The 19472-nt window shown below is 41.3% G+C and overlaps 1 protein-coding gene across 2 annotated transcripts; it reads right to left on the reverse strand.

The window, feature by feature from the left end:
* LOC124667623 (protein RST1) lies at positions 1-14857 on the reverse strand. 2 transcript variants are annotated; one of them, XM_047204891.1, is made up of 24 exons: positions 14623-14857; positions 14210-14293; positions 12074-12350; positions 11699-11949; positions 10966-11137; positions 10674-10861; positions 9991-10091; positions 9046-9121; positions 8466-8597; positions 8309-8390; positions 8029-8101; positions 7772-7946; positions 7398-7528; positions 7235-7323; positions 6940-7028; positions 6632-6844; positions 6050-6127; positions 5375-5557; positions 2882-3736; positions 2516-2803; positions 1141-1779; positions 883-1030; positions 597-718; positions 1-481 (listed from the first exon to the last, which is right to left on the reverse strand). In XM_047204891.1, the coding sequence occupies exons 1-24, from the start codon at positions 14833-14835 to the stop codon at positions 119-121; spliced, it is 5022 nt and encodes a 1673-aa protein (XP_047060847.1). In that variant the 5' UTR covers positions 14836-14857; the 3' UTR covers positions 1-118. The 2 variants fall into 2 exon arrangements, with proteins under 2 accessions (XP_047060847.1, XP_047060846.1); XM_047204890.1 differs by having other exon boundaries at positions 10674-10864.
* Between the last annotated feature and the right edge of the window lie 4615 nt (positions 14858-19472).

Raw genomic sequence — 19472 nt, forward strand, 5'->3', positions numbered from 1 at the left:
TATACAAAAAAAAAAGGCACGGCTACGTCATCAGTTAAAACAGCAAAAATATCTGTTTAGACTAATATTTTATGGCATACAGAGTTTTAAATGAAAATCAGTTCTTATGATCATAGATTCATAATGCCTCCAGGTTTGCAAGCTTTAGCTGTTTATCTGCAGCCAAGTGATCTTCCACCGCGATGCACGTAGAGCGCAGCATGTTCGCAAGAAAAGTTGCGTTGTCAGCTTCACTCTCATGAATATGATCATAGCAAGAAAGGCGCTCTCCACGAGTCAATTGTTCTGCCCAAGTGTAGATGCGAGTGGTCAACAACCAGAGCTTGTCAGCGACAGAGTTTCTAAGCTCATCCCAGATGCTGCTGGAGAGAAAGGAAGGCAGGGTGACGGGAAAATCACTCAGTACATTTGTTGGATTAACAATGAGAAGTGGCATATAGATACAACAGCTACCACAAAGCAGGCCAACAAAACGCAGTGCCTGAAATATCCGAACAAAGAGGTGTGTGAGGCAATGTGTGACAGTAAGCAATGTATGTTCATGTTTGAGATCATGCACTGTGAGGAGTGAGGACATATTGCAACTGAACATATACCGTGGAGGGATGAGCTGTAACACAGCCTGTATCTAATGCATCCAGAAGCCACTGCTTCTTTATACCATTGTCAGCAGAGTATACAGCTGTGGCAACCTCAACAAGAACGTTCCACCAGACACCTGAAACAATGTTTGTTCATTAGCTTCATTGGGAGGAGGGTCGCCCGGCGGTAAAGAACGGAAAATATAAAAACTGAACGCTACTCGGAAGAATGGCCCAACAACAAACAAGTAGGAAATTTTGAAGGATAAGTCAAAAGCCGAGGGATGCAGTTGCCGGTTACCATCAGCTGGTGTACTCAGTATGGTAGTCTTTATGTTCCCCAACTCAAGTGCAGAAACACAACCAGTAGAGCACAACCTTGCTCTGATGATAATCTTCTTTGCCGCATCAACATGTTCTCCTTCACCCAAGGATGCAGTATTGTGCACCTGATAGGAAAGGTGAATATGAAGTTGTGAAATAGACATTACATGGGATGTACAGAACTTCCTAGAAAAGTAACCAATGCAGAATTAGTTGCCAAGGCAAACTATAGCACCTGCAGCATATCATCCAGCCAACTTTTCGGAGCAACCATGAGACACTTGATAGCAGCAGACCACTCATCCATGAATTCAGGTTGACCATCATTACAGAGATTCAAGAGGGTTAACAAGCATTCGATGCATTTCTTAACATAAGAGAAACTATCAGACTCTTCAGAGATCAACTCCACCAGGCACTTGCAGATTCCTTTCCAGAAAGACATTCTTAACATGCTTCTCTGCTCAGAGGAGTAATCCAAGTATGATGACGAGAGGGAATAGAAGTACACAGTTAAATCATCATACAGTTTCTTCGATCTTGAATCAGAGAACAGCTTCATCAAGTGTGACAAATATTGGAGCAAAACAGACTGCATGTTCATTTCTAATCTCCTGAACCTGGGCAAGTCTGTCAGATCATCCAAAAACTGCAGAAGGGGACTGATATGATCAGCATGAGCTAGAGAAAAATATAAGCATTCTTCCCTTAATAATTTAGGATCTTGATGGTTGCTTGACGTATGAGGAATATGTGCCTCAACTTTCATGCACCGCCGTACTATAACCCCCCAGTCTATAACGGGCAGTCTAGGAGCTTTAGTAAGGCATTTCAGAACTGTTGCAATTGTATTTACTGGCACAATATCACCAGGCTGTAGATAAGAAAATAACACAAGTCAATAAAAGAAAACAAGAATTTCTCATCTAGCTCCACAACCCTATAAGTAGAAGAGCTGCAGAGGGTTCGCCCATAACACCAAATTGTATACTTGCACTGCTAGGAAATATACAAGCAGTCAAGCACCATGACCCAAATTATCTGTCAAGTTCAAAACTTAGCATCCAATAATATGAATATATGATGCGCATCTATGTTTTTTTTATAATTGTTTAAGATGCATAAAAACTTAAAAAGGTTAGCCCTAAATTCAAGTACCCACCCTTGCATGTATAAAGTCCACTCTCTTAAATCTCTGTATCAAATCCAAGAACAGAACAATATAAGATGCATGTTTCTTAAGAGAAATGCAAAAAAATGCCCTTATGGGTGGGTTGCAAAGTATCCCAGCCGTCAATATGCCTCTCTGGTTGATGCACTGGTAGGGATACTTACATGAAATATAAAATTTAAGCAGTAAAATATATTTTCATGTTCACCTACTGAATCAGTAGGCAAAAGAATTCGCATTCAAGAGTCGAGAAAAAAAAAGGGAACAAGAATGTCTATTTCACATCACCAGCTTGTGTTTTTTCAATGCACATCTTACCTAGGTAAACAGCTATGATGAATAAAGCATACTCTCTATTTCTAGGATGTTCAACATAAAAGCCAGATCCTAATAAACGAGAGTTCAAAGTCATACTTTTCAGGAAAGATTCAGTTCAAACCTTTTCGAAGTTAAGATCCCTCAACCAGAGACTTAAGTTCCACACTAAGCTTTCTGGAGAAAAACTTGTTGAATCAATGGAAATTCTTTGAGAAGAATCATCATCATGAAGACTCTGATTCTTTAATAACCACCTACTTCTAAGAAATGATATAGCCCATGCAGCATAATTTTGTATCTGATTATCCTCTGCATCCTTGGCAAGAAGAGAGATTTCCTGAATCATTGCCGTTGAAAGAGTCTCACCAACAGGACTTGTGAGTAAAGGACCTCGCACCAAAGATGACTCCTGTGCCCATAAAGAAACACATTATACTAAAGATTACAGAAAAGTAAATACTTAAGGTATGCAGCCAAGGAGATAGACCTTCTCATGCTTTATCTGTGAATTCATGGATTTCGAACAAATCCCAGTGAGGTCTCCAGCACCTGCACCAAATGCATTGACAGCACCAAACATGCCACCCAAATGTACAAGAGGAGGATATGGATGGGTGTATATATTTCTAAGAATGTCGAGGAACTTTTTAACATCAGCAGATTTCATGGAATGCACACCATCATTCAGTATGCAAGACAGCAAAGATCCAGCACCAATACAGACAGCCATCAATAAATTCTGAAAGACAGATCCAGATTTCTTGAGGTTCAGGAGTTCAGTAGCTAAAGAAGTGTAGCGATTGAACAGAGCATCCAGATCATCATTCAGTAACTCCACTCTCTGGCAAAATGCTATGACAGATGGAAGGGCAAGACAAGATCCCATACATAGTGATACTGAATTTATTTCACCAAATAATTCAGAGCTTGAATCAACATCTGGTATCCATGATATCAATATGTTCTTGAGTTCAATAACATCTTCATAAGCTCCAAGCCTGTATAGAGCAATAACAGAGTTTCCCAGACCAAGAACCAGTCCTGCAATAGCCCAGGGGTCATCATCTAAGCTACCATAATTTTCTTCCATTCCTTCCATGGAGAATATTCCACAAACACTTAGTTTCTTGAGGGAATAATATGAGGATGGACATAGCTTCACTATTGAAGCAGTCATAGTGTGAAGAATTTCTTCAACTGATGCACGCTCCTTCAGTTCTGAAGTTGCTTCTAATTCTGAATCGGCTGTACTATCTGCTCTGGTTAAAAGACCTTGGCAAGCATAACCTAATCCCAGTCCACAAGCTCCTTTTACAAGACAACTATCAGTTTTTGAGATAACCTGGATATGAAAGGGCATAGGACATGATGAGAAACATTTTTTTAAACGGGAAGAGGGGTCTCAAAGGACCCTGACTGCTGCATTTATATCATCATCGGTGGAACATATTTTACATAGAGGACCTCAAAAATAAAGAAAAATACAGCTTGGCCCTTAATTTTCGCACCGAAGATCCTCGAACAAAATGTGGAAAAGCAATTGAGTCCAGGTCTTCTTGCAGGTCCTTCTCCACTGATTCCTTGACAAAGCAACCGAACACGGTCAACCGCAGCACTACCGGGGACATGGCCACTTGGGTGGAGCAGCGAGAGCACACCGCCTTGGAGCCAGAGGGCCTCCAATTTGGCAGGATGACCTGGAGGTTGAACACCTTTCGCCAGCTTGCTGGCGACCAGGGTGGAAGTGGCTGCCCCACAGCCATGAGTTTCAGCAGCCGGAAATGCTTGACTTGCAGACGAAGTGTACCGTGCCTGTGGATGGCGGGGTGGTTGCTAAAAAATCTGCGGCATCAATTATGCACTGACACATCAGTCCGTAAGAAAATTTCCGTAAGAGTCTATCTGTAGGTGTAGCATTACTGTTCAGCAGCTGGATGGCAGATGGCTGTCAAGGATGCGCTGCTGAGGGTAAACTCCCGAAGATCTGGAGCGGCTGCCCTTCAGCCATGGTGGTCGAAAGCAAGCATACCGTCAAGATTCGCTCCCATATGAAGCAGCATCCGAGCCACCTCCCCGCCGAACTCCAGATCTGCAGAACGTGGTGCTGGTCCTCTTATTCCCCTCGCCTCCATGGCCGGCCGGAAGAAGCCTCGCAGCACCGCTCCGTGCAATCAGGAGATGGCCAAAACCGCCCTTATTCAAGGGGCTTCCTGCCTCAGCAACTCCTACGTTGGCATCCCACCTCAGGAGCTCGCTGGAGAAACTCAAGAACGGCCTACCAGCGCCAAGCGGTGGCACACCGGAAGGAGTAAGCCTGACGGCATCTCGCCAATCGCCATGGGGGCACACACTACAAACCCTAAACCTAAATCTACAGCGAGAAGAACTAGCCCTACTATATACAGAGGAGCCCAGCAATCATCTCCAGCTCCACTCCGACTAGCAAGGCAGGCGGAGAAGAAGAGGAGTGGCGCGACTCTCAAGGTCTGGGTGAGGAGAGAGGACAAAGGAAATGACAGCCCCCAGTGCCGCATCGATGAGAAACTTATTATCACATAATTTGAAGTTGAAGGTATACTCGTTATATCAAATAATAATATTCCAAAAACAATGTCAAAAAATGAGCTGCCATCAACCCCAGCAAGTGTCAGCATTAACATCTTCCAACTGAATGAGCATATACTAGGCACGGTTGGCTGCATTAAGCAAGGCACCATAAGCTCCTAACATTATGTGTAGGCTAGTGGCAAGCACCGAGCAGTCATGTCACAAAAATATGTATGGCAACTAGGCATGCAAGTGACATGAATGTTGGTAACTGAATGTTAGGCATGTAAGTGACATAAATGCCAGTAACTGAATGTTTGTGTGTGAACATAAATCAAGAAACAAATCACAGGTATCTAGTTCTACACTTTCTAAAAAAAAATACCAAACCTAGCAAATAAATTCGAATATCAAGAAGAGCAAGATCATGTACCTCAAAGAGTCCATTGACAACCTGAAGCTTGCTCTTTTTGTCCGTGGGATGAAAACAATTGAATATTAGTCCCAAGGAGACAGCTGCAGACCATTGTTGGTGCTCATGCTCATATTGGAGTAACCATTCTAAGAGAAAATCAGATGCAGATGAGACTACTAGATGGGCAGTTGGAGGAACAACCTGCCAATAAGATATGATGACAGGAATTACATCAAAATCAAGAACCACCCAGCAACACACATGAAATACTAGGGATACAGACTCTATTCGTCCACACTAGAACACTAAAAGTGAGCCAAGAGTAGTAACGCTTAAAGCCTTCAATCGGAGTACCACTCACAGGCACTGTGGCATCTAAAAACACCACAGTTTTTTTTACTTTCTTTGTAGGAATGTAGATAGATGAAAGTTAAAGACTTAACCATAAATATAGAAAAAAGAGCCCCAGATAATTGAACAAACTTCACAGATTCATATCCTGCATCCAGCAGTAATGAGTGCATTCTATATCTGAGGCATGAGATACTACATCCAAAATTCAACTGGCCACATGATGTTGAAAGGGAGACGACTAAAAACATGTGGCACTAAAATCATCGGTACTACATCGTACTACTGCAATCACAAGCACTCTTTTGCAAATGACTAAAATGTCAAAAAAAAAAAACTTACCAAGCACAGTGCTCCAATTGCAAGAGTAATGTTAACTGCAACTCTAGGATTAGATACAGGGACGCACTTGCACAGAATCTGCAACCACAATTAGGAAAACTTAAGGAAAAAAGTTGCCATTAACAGAGAAATGGAGCTAACTTTGTTCATGAAAGTACACGAAGGGAAAGGAAGATAGCAAGATGAAATGGATGAATGCATGTGATAGTAAAATCATGATAATTACAACCAAATGAACCAATCCCTACTTAGCCTATGTAAAAATTACAACTAACACTCCACAGATTGTGACTATTTCAAGTCAGCACATTGTCAAAAAAAAAAAACACTAGAGTATTTCAGTAAGCACAAGGCATGACATGTACTGATGTACTTCAAAGACTGCATACATACAAACATAGAAAGGGTTGTTGGAAAATCAGAAGAAAAAAAAACCTAGGCTATTAGTGTTTGCATCAGCACGTCATCATCAACTGGCACTCAGTAGCATTTGTGGCAGGTTCTAGAACAGGTTTTCTCGAACAAGGACATCTATAAAATAAATAAATAATAAATGAATACGCTAGAGATATATGTACACACCTTAAATATATCGTTGGCTGCTTTTAAAGGTTTGTTCAGCTTTGAAGATTCCTTAGTGTCAAGCAAGGCTACAACTGCCTGCATCCAATGGGAAACAAATGATTTCCATGAATGCAGTGCAAGAAGAGCTACCACCATGTTTCTAGATATAAACATTGATTCAGCCATATCAACTAATGCTTGCTCATACGCAGCATGTACTCTTGGCAAATCCTGCACATAAATAAATGTAACTGATTAATATAGTATATAAAGGATGCCCATTTTGGTAATTAAAGATAAGAACATGCAGCTTCAAAGACTACTACCTTAGATTTCCCTTCACGGACGATGTCGTCTGGGGTGTAATTGATAGTTAAAAGAGCTGCGCCAGGCAACCGATGTTGTGCCGATTTTTCTACAATTCGAAAAGTTTAGAGGATTAAAAGCTAAAGCCATCATCAGACTGTATTAAACATAGAACAGAACAAACTACATATAGTTTTCATATTTATAACATTAAAAGGACAAGTATTTGAAGAAACATGATACAATGGACAAAATATCAAGCTCCACATATTTACTTCTATAAAAATTTAATTCATTTGGATCCAGCAAGCATACGTTTAAACATGGCCTGAGGGAGAACGTCCAATAACTTCTCAAATTTATGCACCGTGGTTCTTTTCTCTGCAGTCACCCTACGGCGGTTTCTGTGTGTAGGGAAAACCCCAGTTAAGGATGTACATAAGCATCTGAACTGAGAACTTTCAGAAAATATACTAACATGTGCTCAAATTTGATAATCTCAACTTGAAAGTTCTCCATGGCTTTCAGAACTTCCAGATTATGTTCATTAGTAAAACACTCGTGGTTTCTTCTCAAGAAATCAGGAACAGAATCTTGAATAAGTGAGACCTGAAAACACCCAAAAATAAAAAATAAATAAAAAAAGATAATGTGCAGAAGCTTAGGATACTTTTTCAGTAAGTAGAGAAGCAAAGTTATAGTTACAACAGACACAACATGGGGCTAATTTACCAAGGGAAACTTGCAAAATGCCAATTGTTAGGAAGATCCAAAGTAAATGAAAAGGAATGTCTAGTCAAAATGTTACAAATATGCAGATGCAGACAATAGCACAACAAAGTGCAGCATAACCTTGTAGTGGGACAAGGATTGAAAAGCAGCTCCTCTTGCTTTAATCCAAAGACGATCAGCTTCAGCATTATTTTTCTTATATGTGCCAATGCTCCACAACGTTTGTATCAAGTTCTTTGATGTTTCAGAATAAGCTTCAGCATCCATTGCTCCCCATCTCAACAGAATGCATAGGCTGAAAAGGGGAAGGAAAGGAGTAAAAACAAAGTAAACTGTTGTGCACATTTGGATTAAATGCAACATTCTGGTGGTCTTGCCTATTTGAAACCGTGGGATCAATTGAATAATCCAGCAGCTCCTTTGATATGACTCTCCAGGCAGTATAGAAATCTGCAGACATGTGAGCTGCTTGCCTCAGAAGTGAAGTTCGGAAGACATGACTTCCTTTTGCTCAATAAAATAAAGAAGACACGATTTTTATTCTTTCTATTCCACCATATTCTTTGCTAGCTTTATGATGACATTGCTTCGTATAACATGATATTCTGAACAGGTCAACAATCTAATGAATCAAGGGATGATCAGAGATCAACTTACCTATGACATCGGCCTCACAGAGATAGGAGAGGCTCTCCAGGCCAAGAGCTTGAACTACAGAATCACGGCTCTCAATACAAGACTACAAGGGAAGTGTTAGAAAGCGGACCAAGTCAATAATACATGGTCAGCCAAGAAAGGTCACAGAAATACACACCGAGACAGATAATATGAGATCGACACCTCTATCTGGGTTCTGCTTGCAAACATCACGCAATGATGCAGCAATACTTGTGAGAACTTCTTTGTCGGTAGTGAAGCTGGAAAATGCTTCAGGCTCCAGAATTCCCTATTTCAGAAATCAGATGTTAGTGCTGATCTTGTAAACTGTAACAGAATTAGAAGAAAAAATGCAGATTGATTTTTTTTAATTAATCATACTAATGGCATGTGTATCTTCAAGAACATTAAACGGAATGTTTTCAAGACTGGAAAAGAGCCTCTGTTGTTATGTTTACATGACATGGTGCTATTTAGCATCTTCACATTTTCATACTTCAACTGGAACTCTAGGAAAGGCGGCATGATGATCCACTTATCAGTCTTGACAGGATAATGTTTAAAAATACACGACACAAAGGCATAAAGTTATCACTCTAGTCATTCAAACCTACTTCAGAAACAAATGGTATGCATAGGATTTCAATACTTTGTAACATAAACACTCATAAGAGGTGTATTAAAACTCTTGATAATGAAAAAAAAAACAACTCTAAATTCAACTTAAAGTGTCTTACTTGTAAGTTTGGGAAAGCCCAGTCTGTGATAATCCATATCTTGCAAAGCAATCGAACAGCAATAGCATATAAAATCCTGCACGAGACCAAACGGAAGTAACATGATGAAAACAAATAATATCATGTAATACAAAACAATTCGTTATGAATAGAATATTATGGCAGCAGCACATAGTGCTATCATAGTAATGATATTGTGCATAAGGTATGTGTTCTCTTGATATATATTAGACAGGCTCCTAAGAAACCATGTATGATATCTTGGCAAATTGTTTACTTGTTACTGCATGGAAAAGACTCACAGGCAACCTTTAAAACTTCCACGTCATTTTCTGGCTATGTGCGAAAAAACGGTGATGCATGGAAAAGACTCACAGATAACCTTTAAGACTCACAGGCAAATTGTTTACTTGTTACTGCATGGCAAAGACTCGCAGACAACCTTTAAAACTTCCACGTCATTTTCTGGCTATGTGCGAAAAAAAGGTGATGCATGGAAAAGACTCACAGACAACCTTACATGCATGTCATTTTCTGGCTATGTGCTAAAAAACAGTGATGCCATGTTCATACTGTCAGCTGCTTCTTATTCTTAATCTTTTTTTCTTTTTTTTCTTTTTTTCGAGAAAACAGAAAAGCTTTGTGTCTCGACATATTGATAGGAAAAGATTTTGTACAAGCCCAAGAAAGGGCGACACCCGAGATTACATAATCATGTTTTTCTCTGAAACTGCCCAGTCCATGTTGGAAATGGGTTGATACATGTCATTTGCATGATGAGTTATGTTTCCCAATGTATGAAGAGGAGTTTGTAGACAATTTTCAAATATAAGAAAAGATGAAAACAATGTGTATGCACTCCACGCCAGAACAAGCGAATAAAAAAGATCCATAAGGAAATGCGCTCAGTGATGTCAAAATTGGATAAGGAATCGAGTTACTTACGGCTTTGCATCCTTTTTAAGCATTGGCGATATAAATTGCAGAGCAAGTGGAAGCACAAAACCATGTGTAGCAAGTGATGGCAACGACTCTAGCAAACTGAGCTGCAAATGATAGAGCAAATAAATGTCAAGTATTTCCTCCGTTTGCAGTTTTTCTATTTATGAGATACTGATATGAACCAAGATGCATGGGTTACCCTTTCCAAAGGGACACTCAATTTGGCCACTAAGATAAGGTATCAACCTCTGGGAATTAACCCATGTCACATCAAACATACCCAAGTATTGAAGCACATAACAGCAAAACTAATTATTCCAATCTCTAGTTTTTAACTAATGATACAGCAGTCTCATCTGAGGAAACAAGACTGCACAGGTGCTGCAGGCTGCAGCAACTCATTATGAAGGGTACCAACACTGCTTCTACATCAAGGATGCTATATCTCACTCCTGATGTCCAGATTCTACGGTGTTTACCGCTTATACATGTGGGCTCCCTATTTGCAACACATATTAATTAAAATAGTGAAGATCAGTGTCAATGTAGTGTGAGTTGTGTTATTAGGATTTTGCGTCTAGTGTGATGTCCATTCTGGTGTGTTTTAATGTCTTTATTTATACTTTCATGTATTCATAAACCACCAGCACACAAATGGAGGACAAAGATGAACTTACAGTACTCACCAAGCTATTTATTGAGAAGTTATCATTGCTGTAAATAATCTTGCAATAGAAGAGGATAACTAGCAAGAGTGGCATTCCCAATTTCGGATCTGATGCTCCAAGAATACCCAAGGACTGAGCAGCAGAAGTACCAAGTTTTGGGTGCATTACCAAAACAGATACAGCAGAGCTTAGAAGGGATGACATTGCTACTGCAAGTAATTAGGAGGAGTGAAGTTCATACGTGTTTTAAGGATTACGTAAAGAGAAACGGAAATGCAATATATGAAAAAGTACAGGTACATTTGTCAACCTGATGACATCTTTTTTGAAGATGAGCCATCCAGTGCAAGCTTTTCTCTGGCAAGGACTGACAGATACTCATTTGTTTCCTCTGTCCAATAATTAGCTTCCAAATAGTTGGCAGACGACTCAGGCAAACCCTTGCAAGTTGCATGCTTCGTAAAAAAGAAACCTGAAGCAGACTGCAACATGAAAGACGAATTAATACAAACATATATCTGAGCTACAAACATATGGTGAACCAGCTATGAAGTCAAAGCAGCATTTCTGGGGACAGAAGTTGAGCGCAAGGTGCAAAAACAATGGATAGACTAATATCTACATGAAATGTCATTTTCTTTCTTCCAGATTTGGTTAGTTTGTAACATCCTCAGAACAAAACAGAACTCTCTTCATGGACTGGGTCTATGTCTATGTGTTTAGTACGGTAATGAGTAGTAATTACGTTGGGTGATGTCAGATATGTTTAAACATCTAAAAATGTTATAGACATTATACTCAGATTTTGAAACTGATTCTCATGTAGCTTAATGAATATATTTCGTTCGCAAAAAAATGCCACATCAGCAGCTCAATTATTGAGGATGCAGAGTGTTGGATAATTGGATTCCCACCTTCTGGAAATTCAGTTTTCAATGTGTGCAGAAGGAACAAAAAGGTCACACAAACATAAAAGGGGGTAAAACGAGCAGAGTCGCATCATTAAGACAGCATAGCAAAAAAAAACAAGGGGTAAAAATTACCTGAGACCATAGATGATGTACAAGTTTAGGAAGGATAAAGGTAGGTTTGCTTATGTGGTGAACCATTGAGAAGTCTTGTTGCTCTGACGAACAAGAAGCAGGTAACTCCAAAACAAGCAAGCTAAATCTTGACAGGACATGGGATGCCACTTCTTTAACATATCTCGATGGAGAAATAACAAGGTTGATAACTGGCAGAAGACAGAGAAGCTCCTCACTGAAGTGATGTACTGATTCATTTGTTTTGAGCGCTGCAACCACAAAACATCAAACAGTATGAGGAGCCAAGTTCATAGTGTCTGCAACATGAAAGAAAATCAAGCTGCAGGTTGCAGATAAGAGGGAGCAGTGGAGTTCTCAAAATTAGGGATGTACCATTTTCATGTCTCCATTCAATCAGAAAGGCCAGAAGTTTCAATCCAGCCAGTTGCTCATGTTCAAACTCCAACCCACTGAGAATGCAAGAAAGAGAACTGAGAACACCAGAAATTTCCGGCAGATAGCATAAACCAATGTCCTTTTGCACCGAAAACAAATATTTTGATAACCCAAGAACTACACAAGCCATTCCGAGGAGCTGGTGATGAAGTGAACATTGCGACAGAAGTGTTTCTACCAAATCCACACTACTTGCTTGGGCATCATAGGCTGGCTGTTAAATGAAGCAAGTTATAGCACATTATGATTTACTGTTGATACATAGAACTATACAAGAAGGGCGGGCCTGGTGCAGCGGTAGAGCCTCACCGCCTGTGACCGAGAGGTCCCAGGTTCGAGTCGCGGTCTCCTCACATTGCACTTTGTGAGGGTAAGGCTTGCCACTAACACCTTCCCCAGACCCCGCACAGTGCGGGAGCTCTCAGCACTGGGTACGTCCTTTACATAGAACTATACAAGGATTGAACTAAAAAAAAGGACCCTGTGAGGATATAACTGGCTGGACAGTTATCTACATGACTACCTACCTCCTGTTCCACGAATGGATGATGAAACATAGAGGAGGCTCATGTGTAATTCAACGCTAGTTTTATCACTGTGAGTTTCAGTAGCTAAACTAGGAGACTGATGCAATTGTACAAGAGAAAAAACAGTGGGCAGCTAGAGAGTGTTCATTGTACAGCCAAACTACTCGTACCTTTGGCACTCCAATAGCAAGAAGTATGCCATAACAATAACAATCATACAACTACACATGGCAATGCTTCAGCTTTTCTTTCTAAAAAGGTTTACTATAATAGCCCAGATACACAGCATTGGAATTAATATGCAAGAACTCACAAAGAATTTAATCGTAGAATATTTCAATGGGAATATATAACTAATGGTAGATTATTGTTTGTAATGTCAACTACTCCCTCCAGTCGAATTAAATCAACGCGAGCTGGGCAGCGAGAATTTCTTAGGTACGCACATAAGCGACGTACAGACCAGAGGGAGTACAAGTTAAGATATTAAATCAGACAACCAGAGAAGAATAAGAGAAAAAGTTCAATGTTGAAGTTCCAAGATAACATTTGTATCGATACTTTTTTGGTAGTGTTAGCATAACAGATAACACAAGTGCAGCACCATACTGATCAGCATGTAGGAAGCATAACATTCAGTATAAACAAACCCAGGTCAAGTGGGCGAGTTCATTAAGGAAACTTCATAACCTTCCCAGTCAGGGTGTGGTGTTTTTTTTAGGGAAACCCTATTCTACTAGCGATCATACAAAAAATAGAGAAAATTAGCTCTCCATCTATTTAAGAACTCCTATGTTCCTGTAGATAAAGGGCAGAAGTGAACTGCTCATTGTACAGCACTACAGCCAAACTAGCCATACCTTCGAGAGAACTACCCATTGCAATGCTGCAGCTTTTGTATCTAAGAAGGTTTACTATTAAGAGCCCATATATACAGCACTGGAATTAATACACAAGAACTCACAATGAATGAAATTGTACTATATTTCAACTGGAACCTAAAATTAATGGTTCATTATTGTTTGTCATATCACCTATAATTTAAGATAGTAAATCACAGAAGCATAAAAGCGAAATTTTAACCTTGCAGTTCTCTAAAATAACATTTGTACCAATACTGCTTTGGTAATGTTGTCAGTATGACAGCATAGCACAAGTGCAGTACCATACTGATAATCATGTAGGCAGTATAACATTCAGTATAAACAAACCCAGGCCAAGTGGATGAGTTCATTAAGACAACTTCACGTTCCTTCACTTCAAGGGATGCGGTAATTTTTGTGAGGGAAGCACTATCCCACTAGCGATCATATAAAGAAATACATAAAATTAGCACTCTATCCATTTAATAACTCCTTAATTCCTGTAGGCAAAAGTTTTATAACCCGAACTGTTTGGTTCTAAGTTGTAGCAACTCAAGAAGCATAGCGTAGAATATGAATTTCCTGATTATCTAATTCATAACTAACATGGCTGAATTTTAAAATATCAGTTAGCCAGGAATACACTTATCCACACATGTTGAGAAAATGGCAGAGAGCAGTACCTTTTGAGCATGAGCTAACTTCCTGAGCAATATGACATAAGCATCCACCAAGCACTCCACAGAACTAAGCCAGAGCCGTGCTTCCTGAAGAAAAAGAAACGCAGGCAAATGTATGCTCAGAGACTCAGAGTAAGCTAACTTCCCCTTTTGAGGCTTCGACAATTACAAAATATCCAGCACGTTATGCATAGTGAACTACATGTGTGTTCCTGCAGTGTGCTATATCTACTGATCCCAACTAAACAATAACAGTATCATCCAGAAGAACAGGAAACAATTGTTTGCACACCACAATGGTCCTCGTCAGGGAAACAAAATGCAAAACGACTTGGCTATGTGCCCTAGATTCCTGGCAGCATTGCCAGAAAACTGACTGATAACATCAATAGGGAATAGTAGAGCAATACGCATACCTCTTCACCCCGGCGGCCGAAATGCAGCAAGCTCTCGCCGAGCAATTTCAGCAGTGGGACCGCGGCATCGGGTTTCGCCGCCGCGGTGGCCGCAGCTCCGGCGAGTGCGCCGATCAAATCCCTCGCGAACGCGGCGTCCCCTTTCCTCACCACCGCGAACATGACGAATGGCCTGAGGAAGCCCACCACGCCGTCGACCCCCTGGGCGACCATCCTGGCGGCCTGCCGCGGCAGCTCCGCGCGCGCGCCGTCCGCGGCCGACGCGAGCGCCTGGACGAAGGGGTGGTTGTGGGGCGGGAAGCGCGAGCCGGAGCGGAGGGCGCAGGAGACGAGCGCCGCGACGGCCTTGACGAGGCATGAGGCGAGGCGAGGGGGCGGGGAGGCGGAGAGGGGCGCGAGGAGGAAGGGGAGGGCGTGGTCGGGGGCGAGGAGGTCGGCGCGGGAGGCGGCGAGGCGGGCGAGCGAGGCGGAGGCGTAGGCGGCGACGGCGGCGTGCGGGGAGGCGAGGAGGGCGGAGATGCCGTCGTGGGCCGCGGCGGGGAGGGGAGCGGGCAGGGCGAGGAGGTGGCGGAAGAAGGCCGCGACGGCATGGCGCTGCAGCGCGGGGTCCGGGACGCGGGTGCGGTCGACGAGGCGGGAGAACGCCGCCGCGCCGGACGAGGCGGAGGCCATGGCGACGCGGTGGCCGGGGACGGCGATGGCTGTTGAGTGTGGACTAGTGGACTATGGGAAGACCAGGAGTCCAGGAGCAGTAGGCTAGGCCAGATCAAGCATTCGGCATGACATGGGCCCTTGTTGCTGCCCAGCCCATACCATCGATCGTAGCCTGGGCCTAATCTTCTAGTACGTTCGAATGTGCGGCCGCTTCACGAGGCAGCTTGGGGCGTAATTGGTTGCTCGCACCTCTTTTTTTATGACTCTCGATCGCTGGTACAGCTGTTGTGGATAGTGAGAGCATCAAAGCAATTCTAGGTCAGCCTCAAGAGGAACGTTTGAATTGGCAGTTTCGAGAGCCACCCTCACGGCTGCCTCTCTGGAGCCAAAAAAAAACAACAACGTCGCATGCACGAGGTCTTGCGACCATGAAGATGGTGTGAGATCCTGCGCTGCACCCGGCGGCAGTATTTTAGTCATCCCGCGCCGAAACCCTCCTCTTATTTCTACTCCCTCCCGTCACCGCCCAAATCCAAACCACCATTTCTCCCCTTCGAGCTCTCATCTTTGGTTGTTGAACAGGTAAGTAGACGGTGCTCGAATCACCATTATGATTTTATTGGCTTAACAAAGCTCCTATGATATATTGACATTACTCTATTTGTGTAGAACCTTTTAGGAAGAAGAAGTGGTGGTTTCTTGAGACTACTTAACTTTGTTTTCTCATTGTTTTAATTTAAACACTCAATTCTTTATGATTTTTGGTTTCTTTCTCAAGGACGATCAATGTTAAGCTTGGGGATGTTGATGGTTGTAAAAAACAACCATCTTTATCCATGTTTAAATCTGATATTAGTCAAGTAATCGATGAAATATCTCTCTCAACTTGCCACTGATCACTAATTATTGCCAAGAGGTGCAAATTCTTTCTTTTATTTCTCAGTGTCCAGATATGGACATTTTATATACATAATCAATGGCACTTAATGAAGATTTCCAAATTGCCTAATTTCCCAAGTCAAAAAGTCCACGAAGAGAAGCATCGGAGAATTTGGCGACCAATAATACGACTGTACGTAGCTCGCCCGTACCATGTGCCACCGCTTTCCCCTTGTCAAACGGAACAACTTTCATGAAGGAGCCTATATATAATTGGCATCACAACCGCCGCAAAACTAGAAGAGAAGAGAACAAGATGCGAAGGAGAAGTCAGAGAAAGAAGCCACCTGAGATTAGTTTCACCAAATCACATATGAGGAGAGGGGAACCTTTGTTCCATCACCATCTTCATCACCATCTCCATCCTCCCCCCTTTTTTTTTTGAAGCACATACAGTAGGGAAGACCCCTACTGTGCCATTTTTTCATTTATATGAGCCAAGAAGGCAATATGTACATAAAACAGAAAAAGTTACAGGGGATTCATAAGGCATCTATCCATTGTTGCATACCCTCCCTAAGGCTAGGTTTTGCTCTATGCATGATAAGAACAAAAGATTCCTTGAACATGGAAAAGCATCTGTCCTGACTAATGCTTTCATTGTCAAAGATGATTTTATTCCTATGGTTCCATAGACTCCAGCATCCAACAATCAACACTTCTCTGAAGCAAACACTGTTTTGCCTCTGTTTTCCTTCAATGAGCATCTCAATCAGGGGCATCTCTGTGTTCCATTCCATCTTTAGTTTCCACCAAAAATTTTGGCTGAAATCACATTCAAAAAAGAGGTGCATCAGATACTCACGATCTTCGTTCCGGCACAAGACGCACTCATCGCTTTCGACAAAAAATTCTTTCTTAGCATCGGATCTTTAGTGTTCAACTTGTCTAGTAAAAGTAGCCAAAAAAAGAATTTATGTTTGGACATGCAGCAAGATTTCCAGATCCACTTGAATGGTGCAGGGGCAACAGGCGGTTCCAAGATAGCTTCATAAATCTTCTTGGTGGAGTAATGTGCACCCCATTCAAAACCCCATGTGTCCAGGTTAGTAGATTCAGCCATGCTATCAAGTGTACTACTCAATTCCTCACATTGTTGCATAGCAATCATAGAAAGAGGCAGATGGAATAGGCCATATATATCATTTCTGCTATGTTGAGTTGCATTTAGAACTGTGATCTCCTTATTTTTTGCAAAAGAATGCAATTGTGAGTATGTTTCTAGCAATGGTGCAGTTTTCCATCTGTCCTTCCATAGAAGTGTGGAGTTCCCAGATTTAACATTGCATAAGGCAAGTTTCTTGAAAGTGTCAATCAGGGAAGTGCAGTCTCTCCACCGTAAAAGATCCTTTAGACGTTTTGCCCTGTGGTATCTTGCCATCATTGTAATGTGCTTCCCAGATAAGTTGTACCCACGGAATATCTTGCTTATTGTAGAATTTATATAGATATTTGATGATAAGAGCCTGATTCTGCACCCGAAGACTAAGCACCCCCAATCCTCCACTTTCCTTAGGTAGACAGATAGTTTCCCATTTGGCTAAGCATTTACCACTTCGCTGTATGCTTTTGTCATTCCATAGAAAAATTCTACATGACTTCTCAATATGATCCAGGATGGTAAACTGTACCATCAGTGTGCACATAGCAAATATTGGCATGGCTGAAATTGTTGATTTGATAACTAACAATTTGCTTGAGTAAGAGAGCAGATTAGCTAGTCCAGCAAGTCTTTTGTCAACTCTATGTGCAGGATATATAAGATCTTCAATCTTTGGTCTCGTAGTTCCCATAGGAAGTCCCAGGTATGTAAAAGGCAGACTCTCTGTTCTGCATCCAAAAACATCAGCTAGTGCTTGGCATCTTTCAGATGAAATATTAATAGGCGCCATAGAGGTTTTATGGTAGTTTATTTTAAGACCAGTAGAGTTTGAGAACTTTTCCAGTTTGTCTTTCAGTATAATAAGCTGGTCCGGGTCTGCAGGGAATATTATAAGTGTGTCGTCTGCATATTGGAGGATGGGGTAATCCTGCCCAAATGATCTATCCAATGGTAGAGTGATCTCTCCCTCAATCCAAGCTTTGTTAATAACAATCTGTAATAATTCAGCCGCAAGAACAAACAAAATAGGGGAGAGTGGGTCACCCTGCCTTACACCTCTTCTGCATAAGATCTTTTTACCAGGGACACCGTTCAAGATAATAGAAGTAGATGCACTCTCCAATATCATCTTTATCCAATTTATAAATATCGGATTAAATCCCAAATGCTTGAGCATGTAAGTAATGGCACTAAATTCCACTTTGTCAAATGCCTTTTCGAAATCAATCTTGACAATGACTATCTCCTTTTTTGACTTATGGCAAATGTCCAAATACTCAAAGGCCCATGCAAGGCAGTCCTGGATATTCCTTGTTTTGATGAAACCATATTGGTTTTTGTGGATCAATGGAATGATAACCTTTTGGAGCCTATTAGCAAGTAACTTGGTGATGATCTTCAGAGCCATACTTACAAGAGAAATCGGTCTGAAATCAGCTGGTGTTTCAGGGCTATCGATTTTGGGTATCAAGGTGATGAAGGCTGTATTAATGCTTTGGAGATCAAGGTTCCCTGCATGAAATGCATCACATAGTTGATAGAATTGCTGCTTGATAGATGGCCAATATTTCTTCATGAATTGCCCATTAAACCCATCAGGTCCAGGTGATTTGTCACTGGGCATATATTTTATTATATCATCTATTTCTTGATGAGAGAAAGGTACTTCTAGCTCAAGCAGATCAGAGTTTAGAGCATGATCCTGTAGATCAAAGAGTATATTAAGATTTTCAGATACTCCAAGTCTATTCTTGAATGACTGCCAAAGAATTGCTGCCTTTTGTTCATGTTGAGTAACAATCCTTCCATCTTCTGTAGTTAGGCTAGCAATATAATTGTGCCTGTAATTTCTAGTAGCAACCGCATGGAAAAATTTAGTATTTTCATCTCCAAGTTTAGCCCATCTTATATTTGCTCTTTTCCTCCAATATTTCCTCTTAGCTTCCAAGAGATTCAGAGTGTGTTTCTTCAAAGCAGCTCTGAAATTGTTTTCAATAATAGAGAGTGGCCTTTGATCCTCCAATCCATCAAAAACAGCCGTGACATAGCAACAGTTGGTGATAATTTTATTCAACTGGGAGAGATTTCTACTCCATTTTTTAATAGCATGTCTGAGATTTTTAAATCTTGCTGCAATGTCCTGTGCTGGATTTCT

The sequence above is a fragment of the Lolium rigidum genome, chromosome 6, assembly GCF_022539505.1.
Source record: "Lolium rigidum isolate FL_2022 chromosome 6, APGP_CSIRO_Lrig_0.1, whole genome shotgun sequence".
In the NCBI taxonomy this organism is placed as follows: Eukaryota; Viridiplantae; Streptophyta; class Magnoliopsida; order Poales; family Poaceae; genus Lolium; species Lolium rigidum.

Coding starts and splice junctions, on each gene's coding strand:
- LOC124667623 (XM_047204890.1), bottom strand. CDS start 14,835: ATGGTCGCCCAGGGGGTCGACGGCGTGGTGGGCTTCCTCAGGCCATTC. Junction 11,950..12,073: donor TGAATGGAGACATGAAAATG/GTACATCCCTAA, acceptor TTGTGGTTGCAG/CGCTCAAAACAAATGAATCA. Junction 1,780..2,515: donor GGGATCTTAACTTCGAAAAG/GTTTGAACTGAA, acceptor TCTTATCTACAG/CCTGGTGATATTGTGCCAGT.